The sequence below is a fragment of the Danio rerio genome, chromosome 13, assembly GCF_052040795.2.
Source record: "Danio rerio strain M-AB ecotype USA chromosome 13, GRCz13ab, whole genome shotgun sequence".
In the NCBI taxonomy this organism is placed as follows: domain Eukaryota; kingdom Metazoa; phylum Chordata; class Actinopteri; order Cypriniformes; family Danionidae; genus Danio; species Danio rerio.
Genome location: NC_141033.1, coordinates 36,038,939 through 36,062,721, shown reverse-complemented (window position 1 = coordinate 36,062,721; position 23,783 = coordinate 36,038,939). Strand labels below are relative to the sequence as shown.

Here is a 23,783-nt window from a genome sequence, read left to right as displayed (position 1 = left end):
CACTGCAGACCAGAACGACACAGAGGGATCAGTAGGGGACCAGAGAAAAGAGCATGTGTCATCAAGGCATCCTCAGAGTCCAGACGTCAGCGGCCCACTTTCTGCTTTAGTCCGAGGCGCTGCATTAGCTAACGATACGCCTGAGCCTTTGAGTATCAGCTAAAAGTTGATCCAGGAGCAGCTCGGCGGATCAAAATAATTCGCTTAATTTAGACATGAAAAGGAAAAGCCCGTTTCTAGGTCAACTTAATGCAGTTTTCCTGCGCCGGGGATAAACTAAGTGAAGTTCTGGGCCAGGGGGCCATTTGAGGGTTAAGGAAAATTGGTTTAATATATCCAGAGACCTGCCAAGGATGTGCTAATGTGAAGGACGGTGATTTAAATTCACTCACCTGATCAAGGGCCAGCTTCTTAGAGGGCTGCGCACGCACCAGGGGCTGTAACCTAGAGAGAGAGAAACACAGACAGATCATTAAGAGAACATGGCTTATTTCTCAATAAAATCTGCTGCGAGGATTAACATTTTTAGAAAAAAAAAACATTTAATCAGGCTTTTTATCTTATACTTAAGAATTTAAATAGAAACGCAAGGTCAAAAATGACTATGCAGCCCGAAAAAAAATATTTAGCTCATCTCTGTTCTTTTCATTTCACTAAAGTGCTTAAAAGTCATTCACTTATTATAATGCAAATCTTGACACATTATTTAAATGAAGTCCCTTAATGTGCGCTATTTAAATTCTATCAACCCAGAAAAGCATGAGTTTACAGACCCACTGAGACTCCAGCGACCCCGTTTTAATAATGAAACGCCACTCTGTATATTCACTAAAAACGTATCCGCCTCCTTTTACCAAAATAAAACGCATAAACAGAATGACAACATTTGCAAATCTGGCACGTTTTCTTTCATAGGTAGTGGTAGACATGGACAAGTCCTGTCTTGAATTACAGTCTACCTCAAATCTCTCCCTCTCGCTGTAAAATTCCCAGAGGAATAAACATGGCAGCTCAAGTGACAACAGGAGGGGGGGTGGATGGAAAAACAGACAGAGGAAGGGGGGCAGAACAAGCAACGAAGAATCCAGAGAAGCAGTTACCATCTCAGCATTTGCAAGTCAACATGCAGTAGTCACATTCCGAATAATGAGTTTACTCATTATTCCAAAGAATGTAAGATATGTTAATGAGACATGGATATGATGCACTGAACCCGCATCATAAATAAATGCTAATCAGAGTCATATGATTTTCCTGATGATACATCTGAATATGCAGAAGAGATTCAGCTCTCGTGGGAGCAGTTCTCTTTATATAACCACAAGGCGTCCCAAATTTACTCAAAATACACATCTAAAACTCAACTCAAACACAAACATCACTCTCACCGTGTTACAGATAGGCAGATGAAGAAAAAAACTGATAGAATGATGGAAAGAAAGATAAAATGAAAAAGAAATAAAGAAAAAACAGATGACAGAATGAAGGCGGACAGAATGACTCTCTGAACAACAGAAAAATGCTGCAGACAGAACAGATACTTTAGACCAGTGTTTCCCAACCCTGTTCCTGGAGGCAAACCAACACTATATATTTTAGATGTCTACCCTTATCTGAAGCATTCATTTGAGCTTTTTGAGTGTCTTTTAATGTTCTGATGTTTGATTTAGGTGCATCTGAATATCAGGAGGTTGAAAATGTGTACTGTTGGTGTGCCTTCAGGAACAGAGTTGGGAAGCACTGCTTTAGACATGCAAAACTACATGAAGAATAAAGATAAACAGAACGACAGAAGATGATACTGTTGATAGGTCAACGGAGAGGATGATAGAATGACAGACATGACAACAACGCAAAAAGATAGTTAGGAAAGACAGATACTGTAGATAGAAAAAAAAGACAGAATGATCGAATGAAAGACATAACATCAGAAGTACAGAAAGAATGAATAGATATAAAAGACAGAATAATAAATGACAGAAAGATCAATGATACACACTGTAAATAGAATGCAGATAAATAGCCAAAATATTGTAAACAGAACAAAAGTAAACACAAGGATGAAAAGAGCAACCAACAGGACAAAGACAGATCTTTTCAATAGAACAACAGTTTGAACAAAAACACAGAATGACTGACCGAAACTGTAGAAAAAGTCTAAATGGACAACAGAGAACAACAGAGAGGTAAATTGACAGAAAGAATGAAGACAGAATGATAGAAAGATACTGAAGAAAGACAGAATGAAAAAACCACAAAGATAGACAGGACACTAGAAAGAACAGAGATAGACAAAAAAAAGAAAGAGAGGGAGAGGGAGGGATGGATAGAATGACAGGCAGAACAACAGACAGAACGACAGACACAAAAATGACAGAACGACAGACAGACAGACAGACAGACAAAAACAACAGAGAAACAGACAGATACAGATATACAGGCAGGCAGAGAGAATGACAGACAGAATGACAGACAGAACGAGAAAGACAACAACAGACAGACAAAATGTCAGACAGACAGAGCAAACAGACAGTCAAAACAGAGACAGAACAATAGATAGAACGATAGATAGATAGATAGATAGATAGATAGATAGATAGATAGATAGATAGATAGATAGATAGATAGATAGATAGATAGATAGATAGATAGATAGATAGATAGATAGATAGATAGATAGATAGATAGATAGATAGAACGACAGACAAACAAAAATGACAGAATGACAGACAGACAGAATGACGAACGGAAGAATGGACAGGCAGAACAACAGACACACAAAAACAACAGAACGACAGAGACAGACAGAATAAAAGACAAAAACGACAGAATGACAGACAGAACGACATACAGAATGACAGACTTAGACAAAACAAAAGAAAAAACGACAAAGCATGAAGACAAATTGACACATACTGTACAGAGACAGAATGACAGTAAATAGCATAAGGAAACAGAAAGACAATGAAATTAAAACAGTATAACAGATACGATCGTCAAACAACACAACACTACAATGACAGAAAGCAAGAAAACAGAAAGAACAATGAGAGAAAAATTATGAAATGATAGAACAACAGACAGAATGACAGTCTGATAAAATGTCACAGAATGACAGATCAATCACTCAATAATACAACGACAGATGCAAGCAAAAAGACAAAACAGATGGATTGATGATATGGACGGCTGGATTATTTCTTCAAGTACTCAGTCAGTAACACAGGCATATGCACAGCTGACAGTCCTTCATGACCCAGCATGTGAGTGTCCTATTGATGCTACAGTGCATTCTGGGATAGGGAGCGACGCGGTACTTGGAATGAAAACAAGCAGTAAGAGCCAAAACACAGCGACAACATTCTATTCCTGAGAAACAGTCTGTTCCACACACACAGTCACATTTACGTCAAGGGCTGATAAATTGTTCACACCACTGAGCGGGTCAATTATTCAAACACAGAGCACAACAATGATTAGGGGTGGGACTCGGGGACCTGCTGATGCGGAATATTGATATCTGGGTCACAATACAATAATATAGTGACTCTATGTGACAGCTATTCAAAACTCCATTTTCTTTCATCTGTATTGAATCGCGGTGGCTTTCAGGATTATACCGTTCCAACTTGATTTAGTCTTAACAGAAATCATACAAACAGCTTAAATGTTATAAAGATAAAATGTTAAGTACAGAAACTTTTAAAAATATCGACAAAATCTCAATATTTGTATGAAGAATATTATTAATATTTTGAGAAATATAAATATGATATAGGTGAATTGGATAGGCTAAATTGTATGTAGTGTATGTGTGTGAATGAGTCTGTATGGCTGTTTCCCGGTGATGGGTTGCAGCTGGAAGGGCATCTGCTGTTGTGTAAAACATATGCTAGATAAGTTGGCGGTTCATTCCACTGTGGTGACGCTAGATTAATAAAAGGACTTAGACGAAAAGAAAATGAATGAATATAAATATAAATATGGTGGCAAAATGGCTCAGTGGTTAGCACTGTCGCTTCACAGCAAGTCTGCTGGTTCGAGTCTAGGCTGAGTCAGTTTACATTTTTGGTGGAGTTTGCATGTTCTTCCCGTGTTGGAGTGGGTTTCCTCCGGGTGATCCGGTTTTCCCCACAGTCCAAAGACATGCACTACAGGGGAATTGAATAAACTAAATTTGAGTATGTGTGTGTAAATGTGAAAGCGTATGGATGTTTCCCAGTACAGGATTGCAGCTTAAAGGGCATCCGCTGTGTAAAACATATGCTGTATAAGTTGACGGTTCTTTCTGCTGTGGTGACCCCTGATGAATAAAGGGACTAACTTGAAGGAAAATTAATGAAAAAATAAATATAAATATATATTTGATGTGATGTTAAATAAAGCAAGGACATGTTTCATAGTAATTCCCAATTCCCATTCAATTTTTTTCTTCGGATGAAAGTCTTAAATATTTTAGTCTGGCTGGAATAAAAGCAGTTTTCATTTATTTTTTATATTTAAGGTCAATATTTTTTAGCTTTAAAAATGGTTTTGTTTTTCCCTGATCAGCTACAAAACAAACCACTGTTGTCCCATGACTTGCTGTGTGAAAAATTCAGCGTAAACCAAAAAGTTCCAGAGACTCTTATTACAGTATGTAGACATGCTTCCAACTGAAACTAAATACTGAGAAGGGAAGAGTTTATCTTTTTGTGCATCACTCCCACAAACTAACACTAAGAGGAGTGTAGTTAAAACAAAAATTCTGGCAGAAGCCAAACCGGCGTCAACAGAGAAGGACCGTCACTCAAAAGACAGAACCAAATGCTCAGACTTGTTGAAGATTGAAGATTACCAAAACAAACTTTTTTCTCTGGGTATAATTTCTGAGGATACTTTGATAATGGAAGATTAATTATTCACTTAAAAAATAACAATGTGTGCTAGCAAAATAAACAATGTAAATTTTGATTTCTGTGAGCTGAATATAAGTATCTTGCAAAATAACTAGTAAAATACTACAGTTTGTATCGCCATCATGACAAAAAACAAATAAGCTATTAGAAATACAGTGCATCTGGGAAGCATTCATAGCGTAATTACAGCCTCAAGTCTTTTTGAATATGATGCCACAAGCTTGGCACACCTGTCTTTGGGAATTTTTCCCATATCTCTATGCAGTACCTCTTAAGCTCTATCAGGTTGGATAGGAAGCAACAGCGTACAGCCATTTTCACATCTCTCCAGAGATGTTCAATAGGATTTAGGTCTGGGCTCTGGCTGGGCCACTCAAGGACATTCACTGAGTTGTTGTGAAGCTACTCCATTGATATTTTAGCAGTGTGCTTTGGGTCATTGTCCTGCTGGAAGATGAAGCATCGCCCCAGTCTGAGATCAAGAGCACTCTGAAGCAGGTCTTCATTCAGAATGTCTCTGTACATTGCTTCATTCATCTTTCCCTCTATCCTGACTAGTCTTCCAGTTCCTGCTACTGGTATTAGCCTGGTGATGAGCAGTGACTGTTTTCTCTAAACGTAACACCTGGCATTCACTCCAATGAGATCAATTTTAGTTTTATCAGACCAGAGAACTTTATTTCTTATGGTATGACAGTCTTTCAGATGCCTTTTGGCAAATTCTGTATGGTAGAGCGGCTTCCGTCTGGCCACTCTACCATACAGGCCTGATTGGTGCATTTCTGCATAGATGGTTGTCCTTCTGTAAGGTTCTCCTCTCTCCACAGAAGAACGCTGAAGCTCAGACAGAGTGACCATCGGGTTATTGATCACCTCCCTAAGGTTCTTCTCCCCCGATCACTCAGCTTAGATGGCCGGCCAGCTCTAGGAGGAGTCCTGGGGCCTCATGTATCAACACTGCGTACGCACAAACTTTGCATACGCCAGGTTTCACGCTCAGAATTGCTCACGTTTGGATTTACTAACAATGAAATGAACATGGGAATGTGTGCAGCTCCACGCAAACTTCATGGCTGGCGTACACACATATTTTGTCCGTGTCTGTTTTATTTCCATTGGCGACTCCTAGAGGCAGTTGTGTTAAATTGCTCTCTACAAAGTGTCTTTGAGCCGTGGTGCAATGGCAGCAAGGTTTCCATTCCGTGCAGTTGACCAGCCAAACATTAAAGCGCAATTTGCAGCGGTCGCCTGTTTTCCCAATGTAATCGGAGCAATCTACTGCACACACATTGCTATAAATGCACCATCTGAAGATGAATTTGCATAAGTTAATCAGAAACATTTCCATTCAATAAATGTGCAAATAAAATATGTTGCAGATTTATCAATGATTCCTACTCGTTTTCCTCGTGATAAATAGTAGGCAAAATCTGATATGTAGCGGGGGAAAAAAAGAACAATGACTTCATCAGACGCTGGATTTGAACAGAGTTCATGCTCAAACGTGTCAAAACATGATACCATGTTCATTCGGATGTACAAATAATATGCGTGGGATTCAGCGTACGCACGGTTTCATACATCTGAACTTTTTCTTGTGTACGCACATTTACAGCTTTGTGCGTACACACTGTTTTAGTATGATTTCCACACAATTCTTCATACATGAGGCCCCTGGTGGTTCCAAACATCTTCCACTTACAGATGATGAAGGCCACTGTGCTCATTGGAACTTTCAGAGCAGCAGAAATTTTTCTGTAACCTTCCCAGCCTTGTGCCTGGAGACAATCCTGTCTTAGAGGTCTACAGACAATTCCTTTGTCTTCATGCTTGGTTTGTGCATTAACATGCAGTGTCAAGCCTGGGACCTTATATAGACAGGTGTATGCTTTTCCAAATCATGTCCAATCAACTGAACTTACCACAGGTGAACTCCAATGAAGCTGCTGAAACATCTCAAGAATGATCAGTGGAAACAGTATGTACCTGAGCTCAATTTAGAGCGTCACGGCAAAGGCTTTGAATACTTATGTACATGTAATTTTTCAGGTTTTTTATTTTTAATAAATTTGCAAGAATTTCCAAATATCTTTCTTCCCATTGTCCTAATGGGGTGTTGTGTGCAGAACTTTAAGGAATTAAATGAATTGAATCCATTTTGGAATAAGCCTGTAACATAAAAAATGTGGAAAAAAGTAAAGCGCTGTGAACTTTCTGGATGCACTGTATGTACTGTATATTAAAACTATTTTGTAAAAAAAATCCTCTCCATCAAACAGCACTTGGGAAATCTTTCAAAAAGCATTAAAATCTCCCATGAGGACTCACTGACATCTCACTGTACATTTTATTACCATCTCACATTATGCATGTATGACCTCATCCCAGAGTGGTGGTGATGACTCGACTGCTTCCTCGCACTTTAACACTCCAACTGTTCAGCGTTTGCTCTGACCTTCAGCATCACCTCATCAGCTTCATGCACTGCTCTGTCTACGACTACACGACTGATGTCAACACAGCCTGTTATTTCAGGAGCTGAAAGTCTGTGACACCAGGCTGACACTATTACCACTGAGCTCATGAGCAAACACTGCCTGAGAACCCAGTCTCTTCATCTCTAGACGCTTGCTTTGGTCCCAGGCAGAGATAAGGCTCTTTTCCTTTCCTGGAGAATGACGAAAACATCCTCTCATTTTTTTGGGTCAATTCAGCCTTGAGAAAAACCCACGTTTCTTTGATCTTGCAGACAGCTCACCTCTCCGTCTCCCTCTCCCCCTTCTCTAGAGATGCAGGTTTTCTGCAAGTAAGCTGATTAAGAAAGAAACTCAGAGTCAACCGCAAAAGAAACCTCAGAGGAAGAGAAGCGGAAGCAAGAGAAGAAAGAAAAAAAAACTGGGAAAGAGAGTCTATAACAGCTGCCTGAGACAGGGAGACTGGGAGACTGTTTAATTACCAGATGTGCGATGGTGTTAGATGGCGATTTCTGGCACTCCAGGTGTGAATATCTAACGTGAGACGGTCTCATGAATGGATGCAGACAAAGTGTTGGAAGAACAAAAGACTGCAAAAAATTTGCACAATCTATCTCAGATTTTCACAAAGCCTCCAACTGGAATGATTTATATAAATATAAAAAAACGGTAATAGTGTCTTTTGCAAACATTCACACTTTTTTATAATCTCCAAGGCTTCATATAAATGCTGAGCTGTGGGTATTTGACAGGACGAGAAAATGACCAGAAAAGGTGGAGGGTTAAAACAGCAGGGGGCAATTATACAGGCTATTTCTGGGGAGAGAGACAGAGACTTATTAAATTTAAGGTTCAGAAGCACAGACCGGCAGATGGGAAGATGTTCAGGTAATTGTGAGATGTCAGGAATATGCTGTTAAAAAAAAACAGGCAAGAGACAGAAAAAGGGAGGTTTGCTTGCTGTGTGTGTGTGCGTAATAGTACACAATACCTCAGTGTGTCACAGAGGGTGGACTGAGCGCAATACAATGGCTTTACTGTCAGCAGAACATCTCTCTCTCTCTCACTCTCTCACACTCACACACTCACACACACGCACGCACGCATGCACGCACACACACACACACACACACACACACACACACACACAAACACTAATTTGAGTTTCTGTGATAAATTCAGGTTCAGCTAAAATAAGTCTCCTAAGAGGGCCTGAACAAAATGGTGATATACTGAAAGTAAGTAATCTAAAAGTAAGCAATACTGTAAACACACACACACACACACACACAGACAAAGATATATTCGAGTTCTGATTGGGAGGTAACGTCCGATTTTAATAGAGTCTGGAACCGCGTTATCAGCTGATAGATATGGAGATATGGCTCAGACGGCTGTTATCATCCATCCACATGGCTAATCAGCTCTAGGTCACATACAGCTTTAGTCGATAGTTAACTACAATTTCCCATTAATTGTATTTTATTAACGTCTACCCACAGCCTAAACCTAACCATCACAGTTATGTAAAAACATATCTGGAATCTTCTCTATTAGTATAGCTGATTAACCATGTGGATGGATGATAACAGCCTTCTGAGGCCCCGTTTACACTAGTACGTTTTAGTTTTAAAACGGCGTTTTAGAATGAAAACGATCCGCGTCCACACTCGCGTTTTACCCAGCGTTTCTGAACTGCTCTCCGTCCACACCAAAACGCTGAAAACGCACATCACGTGACCACACAGACGCTCTCGGGCAAGCGCTGCAGCCCATGTACCCAGATGAGAGCTCTGCTAGTCGGACTTCTCATCAAGCATCTCCCGCTGGATCTAATCTCACTATATTTATTAAACGGGATATTTCATTCATCTTGTTGTCTTTATCTAACGACATATTCCCTGACTTTGGGCATTGGAATCTATTACTTGTTCTCAGGTAACGTGTTTTGGCTGAGCGCAAAGATAAGTTAATGATTAATGTAACCACGTACATTCTGTATATTGACTGATCGCTTGCCTTTATTTCCTATAATGTATAAACTTATTGTATGTTATACTTTTAAAATGGCCATTATCGATTCTTAAAACTGATACTCAGCAAAAGAGAGGGGATGTTTCGTATTTTCACTGAAATTGAAAGGAGGCAGTTGTTATCGGCTCCGTTTTGTTATAAATATCCAGACAGTGAAGATGACGCTCATCTTATACAGCACGGCGCCTCAACATTTCTGCTGTCTAAGTTGCTAATATTAAAATGAAAATAGGCAGTTCCTTAAATCATGTTTACATTTTATTGTTGAGAAAGTGAAACAACGAAGCCAGGGTGATGTGAATGAAGTTATAAAGTACACTGTTCCCTTTGAAGATTTACCCGTGTCCTCGGTATAGTCTGCTTTTCCATATCAAACTGAGAAGAAGAGACTGCAGCCTTGATCAAACTTGCGAAGTCTGAACTTACACGGAGAAGATTCAGGACTGAACTGTGTGTGTTAGGCTACTTAATATTCAGGAAAAGCCCCAATCAGAGAGGCAAACGTCTGCAGCCCCGCCTCCGTTTTCAGATGTCTCCGTTTTCCATCATCCACACTGAGACGGAGCAGCAGCGTTTCAAAATGAAAACGGCCTCTCCAGCGTTTTCGAAACGCTCCGTTTTCGGCGCTCGAGAACTCCGGCGTAGTGTGGACGGTTGGCGTAACCGTAGCAAAACTTATGCGTTTTCAAACTAAAACGCATTAGTGTAAACGGGGCCTGAGCCTACTAGTAGGCGCAAAAGGTTCTTACTGGGCCATATCTATCAGCTGAGGACCACTGATAACGCCCATTCAATCGAGTGATAACATTCAAAGTGGGTGATTTATTAAGCAACTTTTTTTCTATTCATTTAGTGAGAAAAATCCAGTGGTCAAATGGATTGATAATGTACATTACTAGCGGTGAAATATTATTTTAAATATCTGTTTTCTGATAAATATCTGAGGGAGTACATTTTGAAATGTAAATTATACCTGCAGTTCAAAGCTGAATTATATGCACTTCAATGTCACATGATCATACAGATAACATTATAATTTATGCTGCTCAAGAAGATTTATTTGAAATCATTGATATATAATTAAATTTATATTATTTATATACATTTATGATACAAATAAACTCATTTCAAATTAGTGCCGTTATTTTACATTTTTAGTTAATCAAAGAATGAACTGATCATAATAAAGCATATTATTAGATTTAGATTAGATTCAACTTATTGTCATTACAAATGTACAAGAACAAGGCAACACAATGCAGTTTAGGTCTAACCAGGAGTGCAATAGCAGCAAGTGCAGGATATAGGTATAATTCAAAAAGTGCAATTTTAGAAAAACTATGGTGATATTTACAGATGGATGTACTATGAAGATTATATACAAGTTTTATTAACTATGAACAGAGATTTACAATACATTAATATTTGTACAGGTTGCTATTAAAAATTAGAAGTATGCAGATATGTATGAACATAATTATAAATGTATATGTATATATGCAGTGCAGTAGAGGATAATGTAACACTGAAGACCTTAGTAAAGATGCAAAAATGTTGGCATTAAAAACTGTAATTTTGCATTTGTTCAGTCTGTATTGTATTTTTGATTGCATAGATTGCATATATTTCTTTCATAACAATAACAAATCTTAATGTGTCCTTTTGACTGGCATTGTATTTATAGACATCATTGCAAATGTGAATTAACAACAACAAAGAACTCAAATTAATGTGAAACAACTTAAATTCTTTTATATATTGATTATTGCTTAGTACTCAAAAACAATGTTCATTGTTTTCACCTACACTGTCTGAATCAATCAAGTCTACAAGTAAATTAATAAAAAATAAAGGGGGAAAAAGAAAAGGTCATCTTTGAGCCGAAAAAGACATGCTACTAAATAATACACACGCTCCCATTCAGGTAGAATCCATTCAGCAAACAGACTGTATGAGTGGAACAAAAATGGGAGAGAGAGACAGAGAGATGGCATGGCAACAGTGTAATGGCTTTCGAAAGCATGTTCAGATTGCTCACCTTTCCATTCAGAAAAAAAACAAACATAAAAGCTACTTTCAGAATGAATGATTCAACAGATCTATCCTGTTCACTTTGAGAAATCGTTCAACGAGAAAAACACTGCACACTCAGATGAAAATGGCCACTCAAAAAGAGAGAAAAGAGAGAGATGCTCCTTGTTCCGTGACACTGGCCACACTGAAGTCGAAGCACATTTTTTGTGCAGAGCCACCAAGAGCCTCTCCTTAAAGACAGAATATCCATGACTAATGACAACTTAGAAGAGCATTCAGCCAAAGACTAACAACATGAATGGAAATGAGCACACAGTAGTACGACACACACACATATTTTCCAAAAAGGAGGGTAACAGGGAGTGGGCCGCAGTGGGGCCTCAGTTTAAGTATGTGCTCTAAACTTTAATGTGTTCCATACCAGCATTTAGAGACTAAATATAGAGCAGAACGAGGCTATTCTAACTGACCATATGCATGGGACTTTCTCTCTCACTCACAAATACACACCCATGGTTAATTTAGCTTAGACTAGGCTATTCTTAACAGACCTGCCCTGTACTCTGGGCACAAAAGGGTAAAGGACATAAAAAAGAGAGAGAGAAACAAACACAAGGACCTTTCAGACTCAAAGCTCTAGGGATTTTCCATCAGAGACTGACGAACAAGACCTCAATTAGCTTTCCAGGACCAAACAGTTCTGCATAGAAAATCCATCCATATGGGAATTTGCGGTTTAGATGATGATTTTAGTACATTTAAATGACTATGTCACTACAAAAAGTTTTAAAGGGAGTGTTATCAGCTAATCTGAAGTAACGCTTTTATTATTCTCTATAGATGAACCTACGGTTTGTAAACATATATATATATATATATATATATATATATATATATATATATATATATATATATATATATATATTTTTTTTTTTATTTTTTTTTTTTTACATAATGCTTTCAGCGTATTATAACAGCTTATCACCAAGTGATAAGCACAGTTATTCAGCAAAATTAACGTTAAAGTTAGCGGCGTTCACCTGACAGGTCAATTTGCAATAGCCCCTTCCCAATATTGAATAAGAAGAAATGGCCAAGCTTCCAGTCCAAAATATACAACTATCTAATTGAAACTCCAAGTGATTTACAAGAGAGAAGTTAAAGGCCTACAAGTCTTTGGATGCCAACAATTTTGTTCTATGTGGTCATGTGCAAGAAATATTGTTCTATGATTACCAGATTCAAAACAATGTAGTGCTATAAACTGAGGTTCTGCCGAGCCAAAGACAAGGAAAGAAGACTGAACTGTACAAGGCCTGGGTATCATCAACAAGCAGAACAACTGCATTCTGACAGTGAACTGCACCTGTATGGCAGGGTATTAGAACTTACATTTTTACATTTCATTCTTAGAGTTCAGTGTCCGTAGATTAATTAACCATATTTAACTGTTTTTGCTGAAATCATTGCTGCAATCAAAAACAAATAATGTGTATGACTCTGCATACCGTGAACTTACCTGATATGAAATGAGAACTGAGTCAAGCATTTTTAATTAAGTCCTCACTCCATTCAGCTCTTATGATGGCTGTTAGCCAAAGGCGTCTGCCGTTAGTATTAAAAGCAGTGTGGTGTACAGTAAAATTTAAGTTTTCCATTTAAGACTTTCAATTTTAGCATTATACTGCATAACACGACATGTTTGCCAATACAACCCGTCTTTTTTTGCAACCAGTATGCTCGGCTGAACCCATGTGACATCATGTGTGACGTAGGTTGGTAATTCCCCTATAGAAAAGCTCTTTCCACTTTCCAGTTTTCGTTGAACTTGTAAATATGTCTAGTCATTCTAAAGTTACTAAAGGACAGCAGGTTGTCCAGATGAAGGCCCAAAAGACAAAACTTTCAGCCACAGCAAGAGAAGCTGGTCGTTGTAAATCTTTATAATGTCACAAAGGGCTCTAAATAAGTTTTGGTTGCATATGCGCCAGAAATTTTATCTATGCAACCTCAAAATATATTTGGCAGCATTTGTGTGAGCTCATAAAATTGTTGCCGTGCAACCAGTTTTTACTGCAAAACTTTCACCGCTGAACCCATCTTTGCACCTGAAACGCAAAACGCAGGCCTCAGGAATGGTTTTAAACAATTGTCATGTCAACTTGCTGCAGTAAACAAATCCCGCAATGCTGGAACTGCTAAAATGCTAACTCGCTTCTGGGTTTTTGCATACAAATTGACATCATAGCTCTCCCACGATACATCAGCGGACAGCAGTCAATCACTCAAGCAACATTAGGCCTTCAGACTACGTGCCACGTGCATGTGTTTTTTGTTTGTTAGTTTTGATTAGTGTTGATTTTATATGCAATAAATCTTTTAATATAAAACTTGTAATAACAGTCCTCATAATTTGGTGGGTGCAACAGAATTTTGGCTGGTGTTCCTAAATTTTTAAAAGTTAGGAGAACCAGTGCTACCAAGCAAAAAAGTTAATTTCAAGCTCTGTCACTCATTCAAGTCCAGCAAATAGGCTGGTCATTCATAAAAGACAAATGCTTGAGAGGACAGGAGAATAGCAATGTTCAATTGGTTCAACAGTGCAGCTGGAATTAATCACAAGCGTCGCCATCATCACACAATGTCCATACCTGTCAACCCTCCCATTTTTCCCGGGATTCTCCTGTATTTTGCAGTTCTATCCCGCAATCATCCCGTAAAAGTATTTCCCCATATTTCTCCCGTATTTTAAGTCGTTCTCTGAATAGCCGAGCCTCCCTATACGCAACCCATACCGCCGAACCACCAGGGGTCACCCCTTGCTCTTAAATGAGAGTCTGTTCTGTGCTTTCGCTTCGTTTAGAAATGAAAACACCTATAAATAAATATTAAAAATGGCGCGATTCCCTTTCCTTTTGATTACAGGTGCCGTCACCAATACTATACAATCCTCAAAACAGTCATATAATGGTGCATGACTGTCAGCTGACGTGCTCCATAATGATAAACAGATGCTGTTTCCCAAACGGATTCTTTACACACGATTTGAAGCGGAGAGAAAGTCTGGCTTTTGGGTGCGTGTTTAAACAGACATACACACACAATTAATAATAATAACATATAAAGATGTTGATTTTGGTGGGGGATTTTTTTTGAAACACAACTAATCACACAGCTAATTTCGTCTTAAATGAGCATAAAAAAATGTATTTGCTGCTAATGTATATATATATATATATATATATATATATATATATATATATAATTGTTTTGTTTTTTTTGTTAATAATAATTTTAAAACATATTACTGACCATTTAACAGTTTATTTACAATGAAACAGCTCCAAATGAACATATTTAGTAATTTGGTGATTTTTGGTGGGTGGGGGAAAGGGGGGAGGGGGTATCCCTTATTATGGGGGGCATATCCCTTATTTTCACATCCCAATTTTGACAGGTATGAGAGTCTTGATGTTTAAAAGAATTTGGACTGAACGCTTACTCTGGCAGTCCAAACTCCTCAACATAAGTAGAAAAAAAAAATCAAAAAGGCCAGATTACCATTTGCTGAGGAGCATTTTATGTGGAATAAGGAGTAGTCCAATGTGATGAAAGCAAATTTAATTTGTCCTTCGTCTAACCCAAAATGCCATTCCATGTAAAGCTTAAGCCACCTGAAATTAGATTTGAAGCAGATTGCTTTAATAATAGCTTGCCTGTTGAATATATAGGCAGCTGCGGTATTATAATATGCATGGATACAAATTTATGCAACTCCAGCAATATTTTCTAAATGTCATTCCAATCATTAAAAAATGTCTCACGGATGCTGGAAGACTTAACGTACATAACAGTAGTGTAATACTGCTTAATAATCATAGCAAATGTACGCATTATCCAAATATTAATGGCAAAAAAAGCTCCTTATACTTTAGAATGGCCACGTATAAGGTATTTCTGCATATAGTGCATGCTTTGACATAGAAACTGTGAACTGTAAAGTTCTGGATGAATAGATCAACCTTTTTTGAGTTGTGCAATGCAACAGGGTCGTTTGTATCATTGCTAATAAAACAAGTGAGCCAGTTTCTACAATTAAATGCATGATTGTATCTTTAAAGAATGATCACGTGGTTAAAAAAAATATTGATATTGTGGTATTTTTTGTAAACTGCACAAAAAAAAAAGAATGATCATGTAGATTTTATATATGCCAGGTGACCTGTAAAAATATATTAAAAAAAACATTTCCCATTTAAATTTTGTAAAATACTCCTTTTTCAAACTGCCTGCAAGACCACCTTGTGTGAAAGTAAAACATTTTTCCAATATCTGGGAGTGGATAGGAGAGAAGTGTTCCAAAGTTCACTTTAGTGTTGAAAGCAAGTTTAATTTGTCCCTGGTCTAACCCAAAACGGCAAAATAATGACAGAATAACCACAAAATCTTGCAATCTGGAAAATGCTTGACTAATGTGCAGCAAGCAGAAAGCCTTACAGCATAACAGGCTAATTTTATTGGACTCCCCGCTGTTAGTAAGCTCAAGAAAAGCATGAATATTTCTGTAACAAAACTATAATTTCAATGATTTATGAAATAAAGGCAGACTCCATTTTTTAAGATGCATCCTCGTTAAAAATGGTAAACCAGTAAAACAAAGCTATGGTCATGTAATAAAAAAAGACGCAAAGATAGAATAAGAAAATATAGCAGAGGTCATGATACAATAATATACGCTGACACTGCCTCATTGTAGGTTTATAGCTAGCATAGAGGAGAAAAAGAGCTGAGGTGGTTACAGGATAGAGGCCAAAAAAGGGGTGTGGGAAAACGATAAAAATCAGGGCGTATCAATAGGCGTGGATCTGTTTTCAGACTGTGCACTCAAAAACAGGATTACTAGAGGAGAGTACAAGCTTTTGCAGGATTTATTTGTATTAAAATAATTTGTGAAAACAATTTTCTCATTTGAAATAATCTGCCTGTCCCAAACTGTTGCATAAGGTGACAATTAAAGCCAGAGTATATTTGATGTTAAATTTGAAGACTTTTAGGGACCAATTAAACTTTTTGGCGGGTGGGTGAACATATTGGCCTGCTTCCACTGAGTGGAATGATATGGTTCGGCATACTTTTATGGCTGTTTTCACTGTCAAAAGGTACATAAAAGCGAAACGTAGCATACCACTTTTTGGGTACCCTTTGCAAAAAGTATTTAGCAGAACAAAAGAGTAACAAAAGTTAGAGCAAGACGCGCAACTGACCGCTATTGGTTTACAGAGATAGGTCAGTCACTCAAGCAACAAGCCAGGAGAATGAAAACAAAGGAAGCGCCATTTTTAAATCCACAGCAGAGACATTGCACTGTAGTTATATATACATATAATAACAAGCCATGGTCGACCCAATCTCAAACAAACCCTCTTGTAATCTTGATGAACACCCACAAGGCCAAAAAGAAGTAGAGCAGAATCTAGCTTGTGCCCCATAGTTTTTTACAAGGCCATCTACAGTGCGAGTGATTTTACTTTCTTACTTCCGCTCGCCTTGCGTCTAAATTTGAAATAGTGAACTTCTTGAGCTAATGACAATAACGTGTGCAAGATTATTGAAGTACTTCTGACATCCGATCCTTTCAGAAATGAACAAACGTGAGAGTGAAGCGCGGAAAAAAATAAGAAGCCGGAAAAAAACAAAGGAGCAAAATTCTTTCAGCAAGCTAAAACTACCATGTTTAACTATTATACATGCACCATGCCCACCAAGAGAACCATTAGTTCGCTTTTAGCAGTGAAAATGCAAGCCTGATAAAGGTGATCCGTACTGACGCATACCGTATTGTACTAATCAGTGGAAACGGGCCATAAGTCGATACAGGAAACTTATTTCACTCACTGCAGTTGGAATAAAAACTTTTTAAAACAGCAGAGAATTTTTTTTGCATCATGTTTGGATGGGATGCGGTACTAGTCTGTGAGTCTATTTTCTAGGACAGATGGCAAGTTATGTAGTCAAAAAGATTTCTAGAGCAGAATATGCGATTTAAGGTGTGTGGGCAAAAACAAATCCGAAAAAAGTATAGGGAGTGATAGGAGAACAGAAATAAATGGAGACAGAAGCAACCTTTCTTTTACAGCTCCATACCTCTTGCCAAAGCTGCTGACAGTTTTGCCAATATCGGGTGAAGTCAGTTGGGGTTTCCGTTGGCGGGCCGCGGGGGTTCTTTTGGCTCCAGCTGAAGCTTCTTCAGGCTGGCGAGTGGGACTTTTTGGGCTGGATTTGTTCAAGTCTTTCAGAACATCATAGTTTATTTTGGTGGAGATGCGTTTCTGTTCTAACATCTTTTCAATGGCTTCGTCTGCAGTGTTGGCATTGATGGGCTCACGCCTTCGTGTTGACTTTCTAGGCTGTGAGTCAACATAAAAATAAACAAGTAAAGCACCGATATTTGTGAACGTCACTGCTATATCTGTGTATTTCTAAAGCACTTTGTTACCTTCCGCTCTTTATATGTACCTTCCTCCTTTTCTTTTGCTATTCTTTCTTCCTTTTCTGAAGAAAAACAAATAAGTTGGTTTTTACTAAGTAGAAGTACAAACACTAAATAAAAGTTTTTCAATATTGAGGAATGTCTGCTTGGTTTAAATAGATCTGTCAAAAGTAATTTCAGTAAATTAGTTGATCTCTTCCACCTTTTTGCTCTTTGAGGTAGTCTGCGTTTTGAATCATCCACAGTTCAGTCTTCACCTTAACTTCTTTGTCATTCAGGATATACTATGGAAAAAAGTGAAAAAAATAAATAATAAATAAATAAATAATCCCTAAAAAATATATACCTTTTCCACTCAATTTAACCCCATTTCAATATAAATTTTTCAACTATTCATCTCAGATTTCAGCTTTATAGAAGCACAATGATACTTATTCTATTAACAAATAAGATTAGAAAATTTACCACAAGATTATTTTCTTTCAAAGCAAACGAAGGTGTGATTACCAGGGCTTGACATTTACACCCGCCAACTGCGGGTATATTTCAGCTGTGGCGGGCAAGACAGACGCTCCCACTAGCCACTTTGGCCGGTTGAAAATTATTTTCAAATTGTTGTTTTCTTAAAAGCAGGGTTCGACAATAAAGATGCAATATGCAAGCAAATGTGATCTTAGAATCGAGAAGCAGCAGGACTGACTAAAATAATTGTGTTCGCGCAAGCAACAGATGGCAGATAAATATCAAATGAGAGGATGAATACTCATGTACACAGGTGATGTGATGCGCCCGGCGATGTGATGAAGCACAACTGTTGCAACTAGTTCTCTTTGAAATAGACTGGACAAAAAGCGATTCCTGTGCACCCACAGTCCTGCTACTTTCAAGAGCTCCAGATTAAAAAAAAAACAACTATCCTTTTGTAAGCAGCAGCAGCAAGCTCTACATTTTAAATTATTTTTTAAACAAATTTACAATAAAAAAAAAAAAAAATATATATATATATATATATATATATATATATATATATATATATATATATATATATATATATATATATATATATATATATATTTTTTTTTTTTTTTTTTTTTTTAATATATATATATATATAAATTTGATTGCTGGACTGCTTTATGATTGGGGTGGTTGTTATTTTATTTTAATTATAATTATTTTATATAATAATTACATAGCATTACATTATTATAACAATATTGTGTTTTTTTGTATATTAATTGATAGTTAATGGTGTAAAATTGTATTTGTTTGACTGGCATATACAAAATATGAAAATATATATATGTTATATATAGTTTATAGGTATAATTTACACTTCTAGATATTTACTGGGGCCCTCAGGTGTCCTGGGACCCTAAGCGGGTGTTTACCTTGCTTATTTGTTAAAATTGCCCCAGGGCACAACTTAAATCAAGACATTTTAGAATATCAAAGTCAAATTTATGCAAATAAAATATATTTTCCCAACAAAATTGTGGCTAGTAATAATGGTGAGCAACTAGTAATGTTGGAAATCTAGTAGCCACAGTGGCTGGTGATCAAAAAAGTTAATGTCAAGCCCTGGTCATTACCATAGTGAGGTCAAAACTCACCCGATCGATCTCATCTTCGTCAATACCGCTCAGGTCTAGCTCACCGCCTTCTGCCTCCACATCTGATGAAGAGAAAAGCAAACAAACAAACAAAGACTATTCCTTAATGTTCTACACTTTCTTATAGACACAAGCAATTTAAAAACAAAGAACAAAAAACAAAACAAGTGTACACGCGTTTTCCTGCTAATTATAAACATAGTAATATTGTAATGGATTACTAAATTGCCATATGTAATATAAAAATCACAAAATAATATAGTTACATAAAATACAACAAAATAACATTCACATCAATAAAAAAAATATAAAACCATTGTAAAAGAAAAAATAAATTACAAAATAAATGACCAAAATTATATACAATTACGTGTAATCACAAAATAGATGATTAAATTAAGCTAAATTCAAAAGAGTGTAGCCTAGTGTTTCCCCAATACAATTATAAAGCATTTAATATTTCAACTCCCAAACGAGAAACACATGCAGATTATGCATAATGAATTCAGCATTTATATTGATGTTGCCACCCAGCAGAGAACATTCCTCTGAGCCATTTGCTAAATTACATTAGCGGAGATACACAGTAAGTCTCAACTTCAGTCCAGCCCAAAAAACCTTCCCATAAAATATTCCTTACCAAAATAAAAAATGGCATAAAAAATACATATGTGTGTGTGTTTCTCCGTGGCCTCTCCCCCATAGCAAATCTTACTGGACAGTCCACTGGGGCTGGTGGGCTCATTATAACAGTGGCTCTCCAGTAGCAACTTCCAGGGTTATTTTCCCTCTGCCTTCAGTCTTTTTCCTCTTTTCCAGGTCCAGTTCCTCCCTTCCCCCAGCCTCACTCTTTTCTTTTTGCCTGGAGATTGTTGGCAACGCTTCAGAAGTTTGCTTTATAGAGCATCCCTCTCTCACATGTGTTGTAATGGGGATGGGGGGTAAGAAAAAGAAAAAGAAAGAGGGAAATTCTGGTTGTCTTGCCTCAGAACGAGGAGCCTCCAATGCCAGCCGATCCTCTGAGTAAAGAAACCTGACCTCTTCTCTCCTCACTGAACAAGTACAGACAAAACACACACACAAACAGAGTCCTCCAGCACCGCACATTAAAACACACTGTGCCATGAGTCATATAGTGTGTGATGTGGCTAGAGCGTGAATAGCAGAGATTAGTTACAACAGGAGAAATAAAAACCACACCAGAGAGAGTCTACCAGGTGCAGCTGGATTCAAGAAAAGATGAATAAACAGAAGAAGAGAAGCCAAACTGCAATAAAAGTAGGAGCGCAGTCTCTGCCTTTCCCATTAGGCCCAACTGTGCGTTCGTGTTCAAATGTTGTTGTTTTTTTTCGTTCCGTCTGTTTTATTCACTTAGGACATAACCAACTGTGAGCAGCTCAGCAAGAAGGGCATTTTAACTAAAAATAGCATGTGCACTGTACCTGAAGACATATGCATATGCATGAGCTTTCGACAGCAGCTGTACGTCAGTCAGAGAGTGCTTAGGGAATGAAGACTGTTAAATACACTTGTAGGAAAAAACTGACATTGTTATTTATTTTTACTGTTGCCTTGTTAATAAAGCGCCACTAGTCAAAGATGCAGCTCGGCCAAAAATGACTATGTTGTATATAATGACATTTTGTTACATTTATGTTACACAAAAAAAGGTAAAACTTTAAACTGTATTTTTTTTTTTACTTGGAATTACAATAAAACAACGCAAAAAAATTCTAACTTAAAGGAATCAAAAGCCCTATAGACAACTCATGAAATACGCATTGCATTCGAGTGATAATATTAATAGTAACATCATGCAAATATTTTTAGTCAGCATGAAACTGAAATCTTTGGATCATCATTTATTCAATATGATGATGTGTATCTGACTGAAATGGCTTCTTGGATAGGAAAAAAAAAAAGGTAGGGTGGAACTTGATTTTATCCATCCCACAATTGCCTGAATTGCTGTAATTTGCATATGACTTTTCATAGAACAGAACATGTATAATGAGACTTTGATACTAAATAAAAAGAACAATATTGCACATTCCGGGCTTCACTGTGGCGCAGTGGGTAGCACAATCGCCTCACAGCAAGAAGGTCGCTGGTTCGAGCCTTGACTGGGTCAGTTAGCATTTCTGTGTGGAGTTTGCATGTTCTCCCCATGTTGGTGTGGGTATTCTCCGACTGCTCCGGTTTCCCCCACAAGTCCAAAGTAGTGCGCTATAAGTGAATTGGATAGGCTAAATTGTCCGTAGTGTATGTGTGTGAATGAGAGTGTATAGGTGTTTTCCATTGATGGGTTGCAGCTGGAAAGGTATTTGCTGCATAAAACATATGCTGCATAAGATGTCGGTTCATTCCGCTGTGGTCACCCCAGATTAATAAAGGGACTAAGCCGAAAAGAAAATGAATGAATGAATGAATATTGCATATTCCATGAAAACAACTGTCAAAAGTACAATTTAAATGAGTAAATGAATGTACAGTATACAGTTAAATCTAGATACAGAATGGTTTAATTTTAGAACTGGCCCAATTTAATCCAGTTATATGAACCAGATCAACTAATTAAATGAAAAGCTCCAACACAAAACAATGAATTTACACACTGCACACTAAAGTAGATGTCGAGATGTTTTAGATGAGAGTCAGTTTTGGTCTACTCTTCACACAAAGTTATTGTTTGACTTCAAAGGCTTAAAATACAGTTTCAATGGCCATTTTTAAAGTACTTATTGCATTATTTATTATTTTTCAGTACCTGCTCACTAATTATAAAAAAATAACAAGATCCCATAATAAGGGGCGTGTGATTTTGACCAAAAATGTTTCTTCATTTATTTATGTAGGCCTATCAAGTTGCTGTTCTTAAGTGACTCACTTAATTAAAACTATTTGTTCAAAATGACTAGGTGACATGGTGGCTCAGTGGTTAGCACTGTCGCCTCACAGCAAGAAGGTTGCTGGTTTGAGTCCTGGCTGGGTCAGTTGGCATTTCTGTGTGGAGTTTGCATGTTCTCCTCGAGTTGGCAAGGGTTTCCTCCGGGTGCTTCGGTTTTCCCACAGTCCAAAGACATGCGTTATAAGTGAACTGAATAAACTAAATTGGCTGTAGTGTATGTGTGTGCATGTGGGAGTGTGTCGTTTCCCAGTACTGGGTTGCAGCTGGAAGGGCATCCGCAATTTTAAAATATGCTGGAGAAGTAAAGGGCAACCCCTGATGAATAAAGGGACTAAGCCATAGGAAAATGAATGAATGAATGAAATTGTTTTTCTTATACACATTAATGCTCTACTCCAAATTTGTCTGCACCTTTTTTGATTGGCGAAACAGAGAAATGAACATAACCATTTCTAAATCGTAACTCATTCCTATTCTATAAAAATTAAAAACAAAAAACGGAATATTTATTTGCTTTCATCCATGGAATTATTAGGTCAACCTAACAGGCTTCATCAAGCATTTAACTCTTTTACACACTTGTTAAAATTTGTTTTAGCTAGTTTTTACCAAAGTGAGTGAAAAGGCATTATTATAAACAATAAATACTGGACAGCCTCACATAGGTATATGTAAACTACCTAAAAGGTCTAGTTGTAATGCTAGTTGTAAGAGCAACAAATAATAACTTGACTTCTAGTTTTCTAGTTTATCATTTGGAAAAGTGGCAAGGTCAATTTGAACTGTTGAACTGTATCACAATCACCACAAATACCACAGAAGACATATTGGGACCCACAAGGACCCAAGATTCTCACAGAAACCAGTCAAGTTTGATGAAGGAAAAATCATGGTTTGGGGTTACATTCAGTATGGGGCTGTGCCAGAGATTCGCAGAGTGGATGACAACATCAACAGCCTGAGGAATCAAGACATTTGTGCTGCCCATTACATTACAAACCACAGAAGAGGGTAAAATCTTCAGCAAGAAAGCGCTCTTTCTCATACTTCAGCCTCCACATGAAAGTTCCTGAAAACAAAGAAGGTCAAAGTGTTCCAGGATTGGCCAGCCCAGTCACCAGACATGAACATTATTGAACATGTCTGGGGTAAGATGGAGGAGGCATTAAAGTTGAATCCTAGAACGCTTTCTTTGCCATTCCAGATGACTTTATTAATTAGTGTATACAATATAAGTGTATACAATATAAAATTATTTTATTAACTTACAAAGCTCTTCGCAACCTTGCACCTGATAACCTCTCTGCTCTTCTTCACTGGTACACTCTTTGA

General features: G+C 37.5%; 1 protein-coding gene across 7 annotated transcripts in view; it reads right to left on the bottom strand.

Moving 5' to 3' along the window:
- The window catches only part of brf1a (BRF1 general transcription factor IIIB subunit a), an 81,832-nt gene that overhangs the window by 5,767 nt on the left and 52,282 nt on the right, over positions 1–23,783 (bottom strand). For all 7 annotated transcript variants that reach the window (XM_087277546.1, NM_199898.1, XM_087277548.1 and 4 more), the window contains 5 exon segments: positions 19,544–19,605; positions 18,133–18,214; positions 17,937–17,992; positions 17,585–17,847; positions 393–444 (listed from right to left, as the gene is read on the bottom strand). In XM_087277546.1, the coding sequence (XP_087133672.1) occupies positions 393–444; positions 17,585–17,847; positions 17,937–17,992; positions 18,133–18,214; positions 19,544–19,605 (515 nt within the window).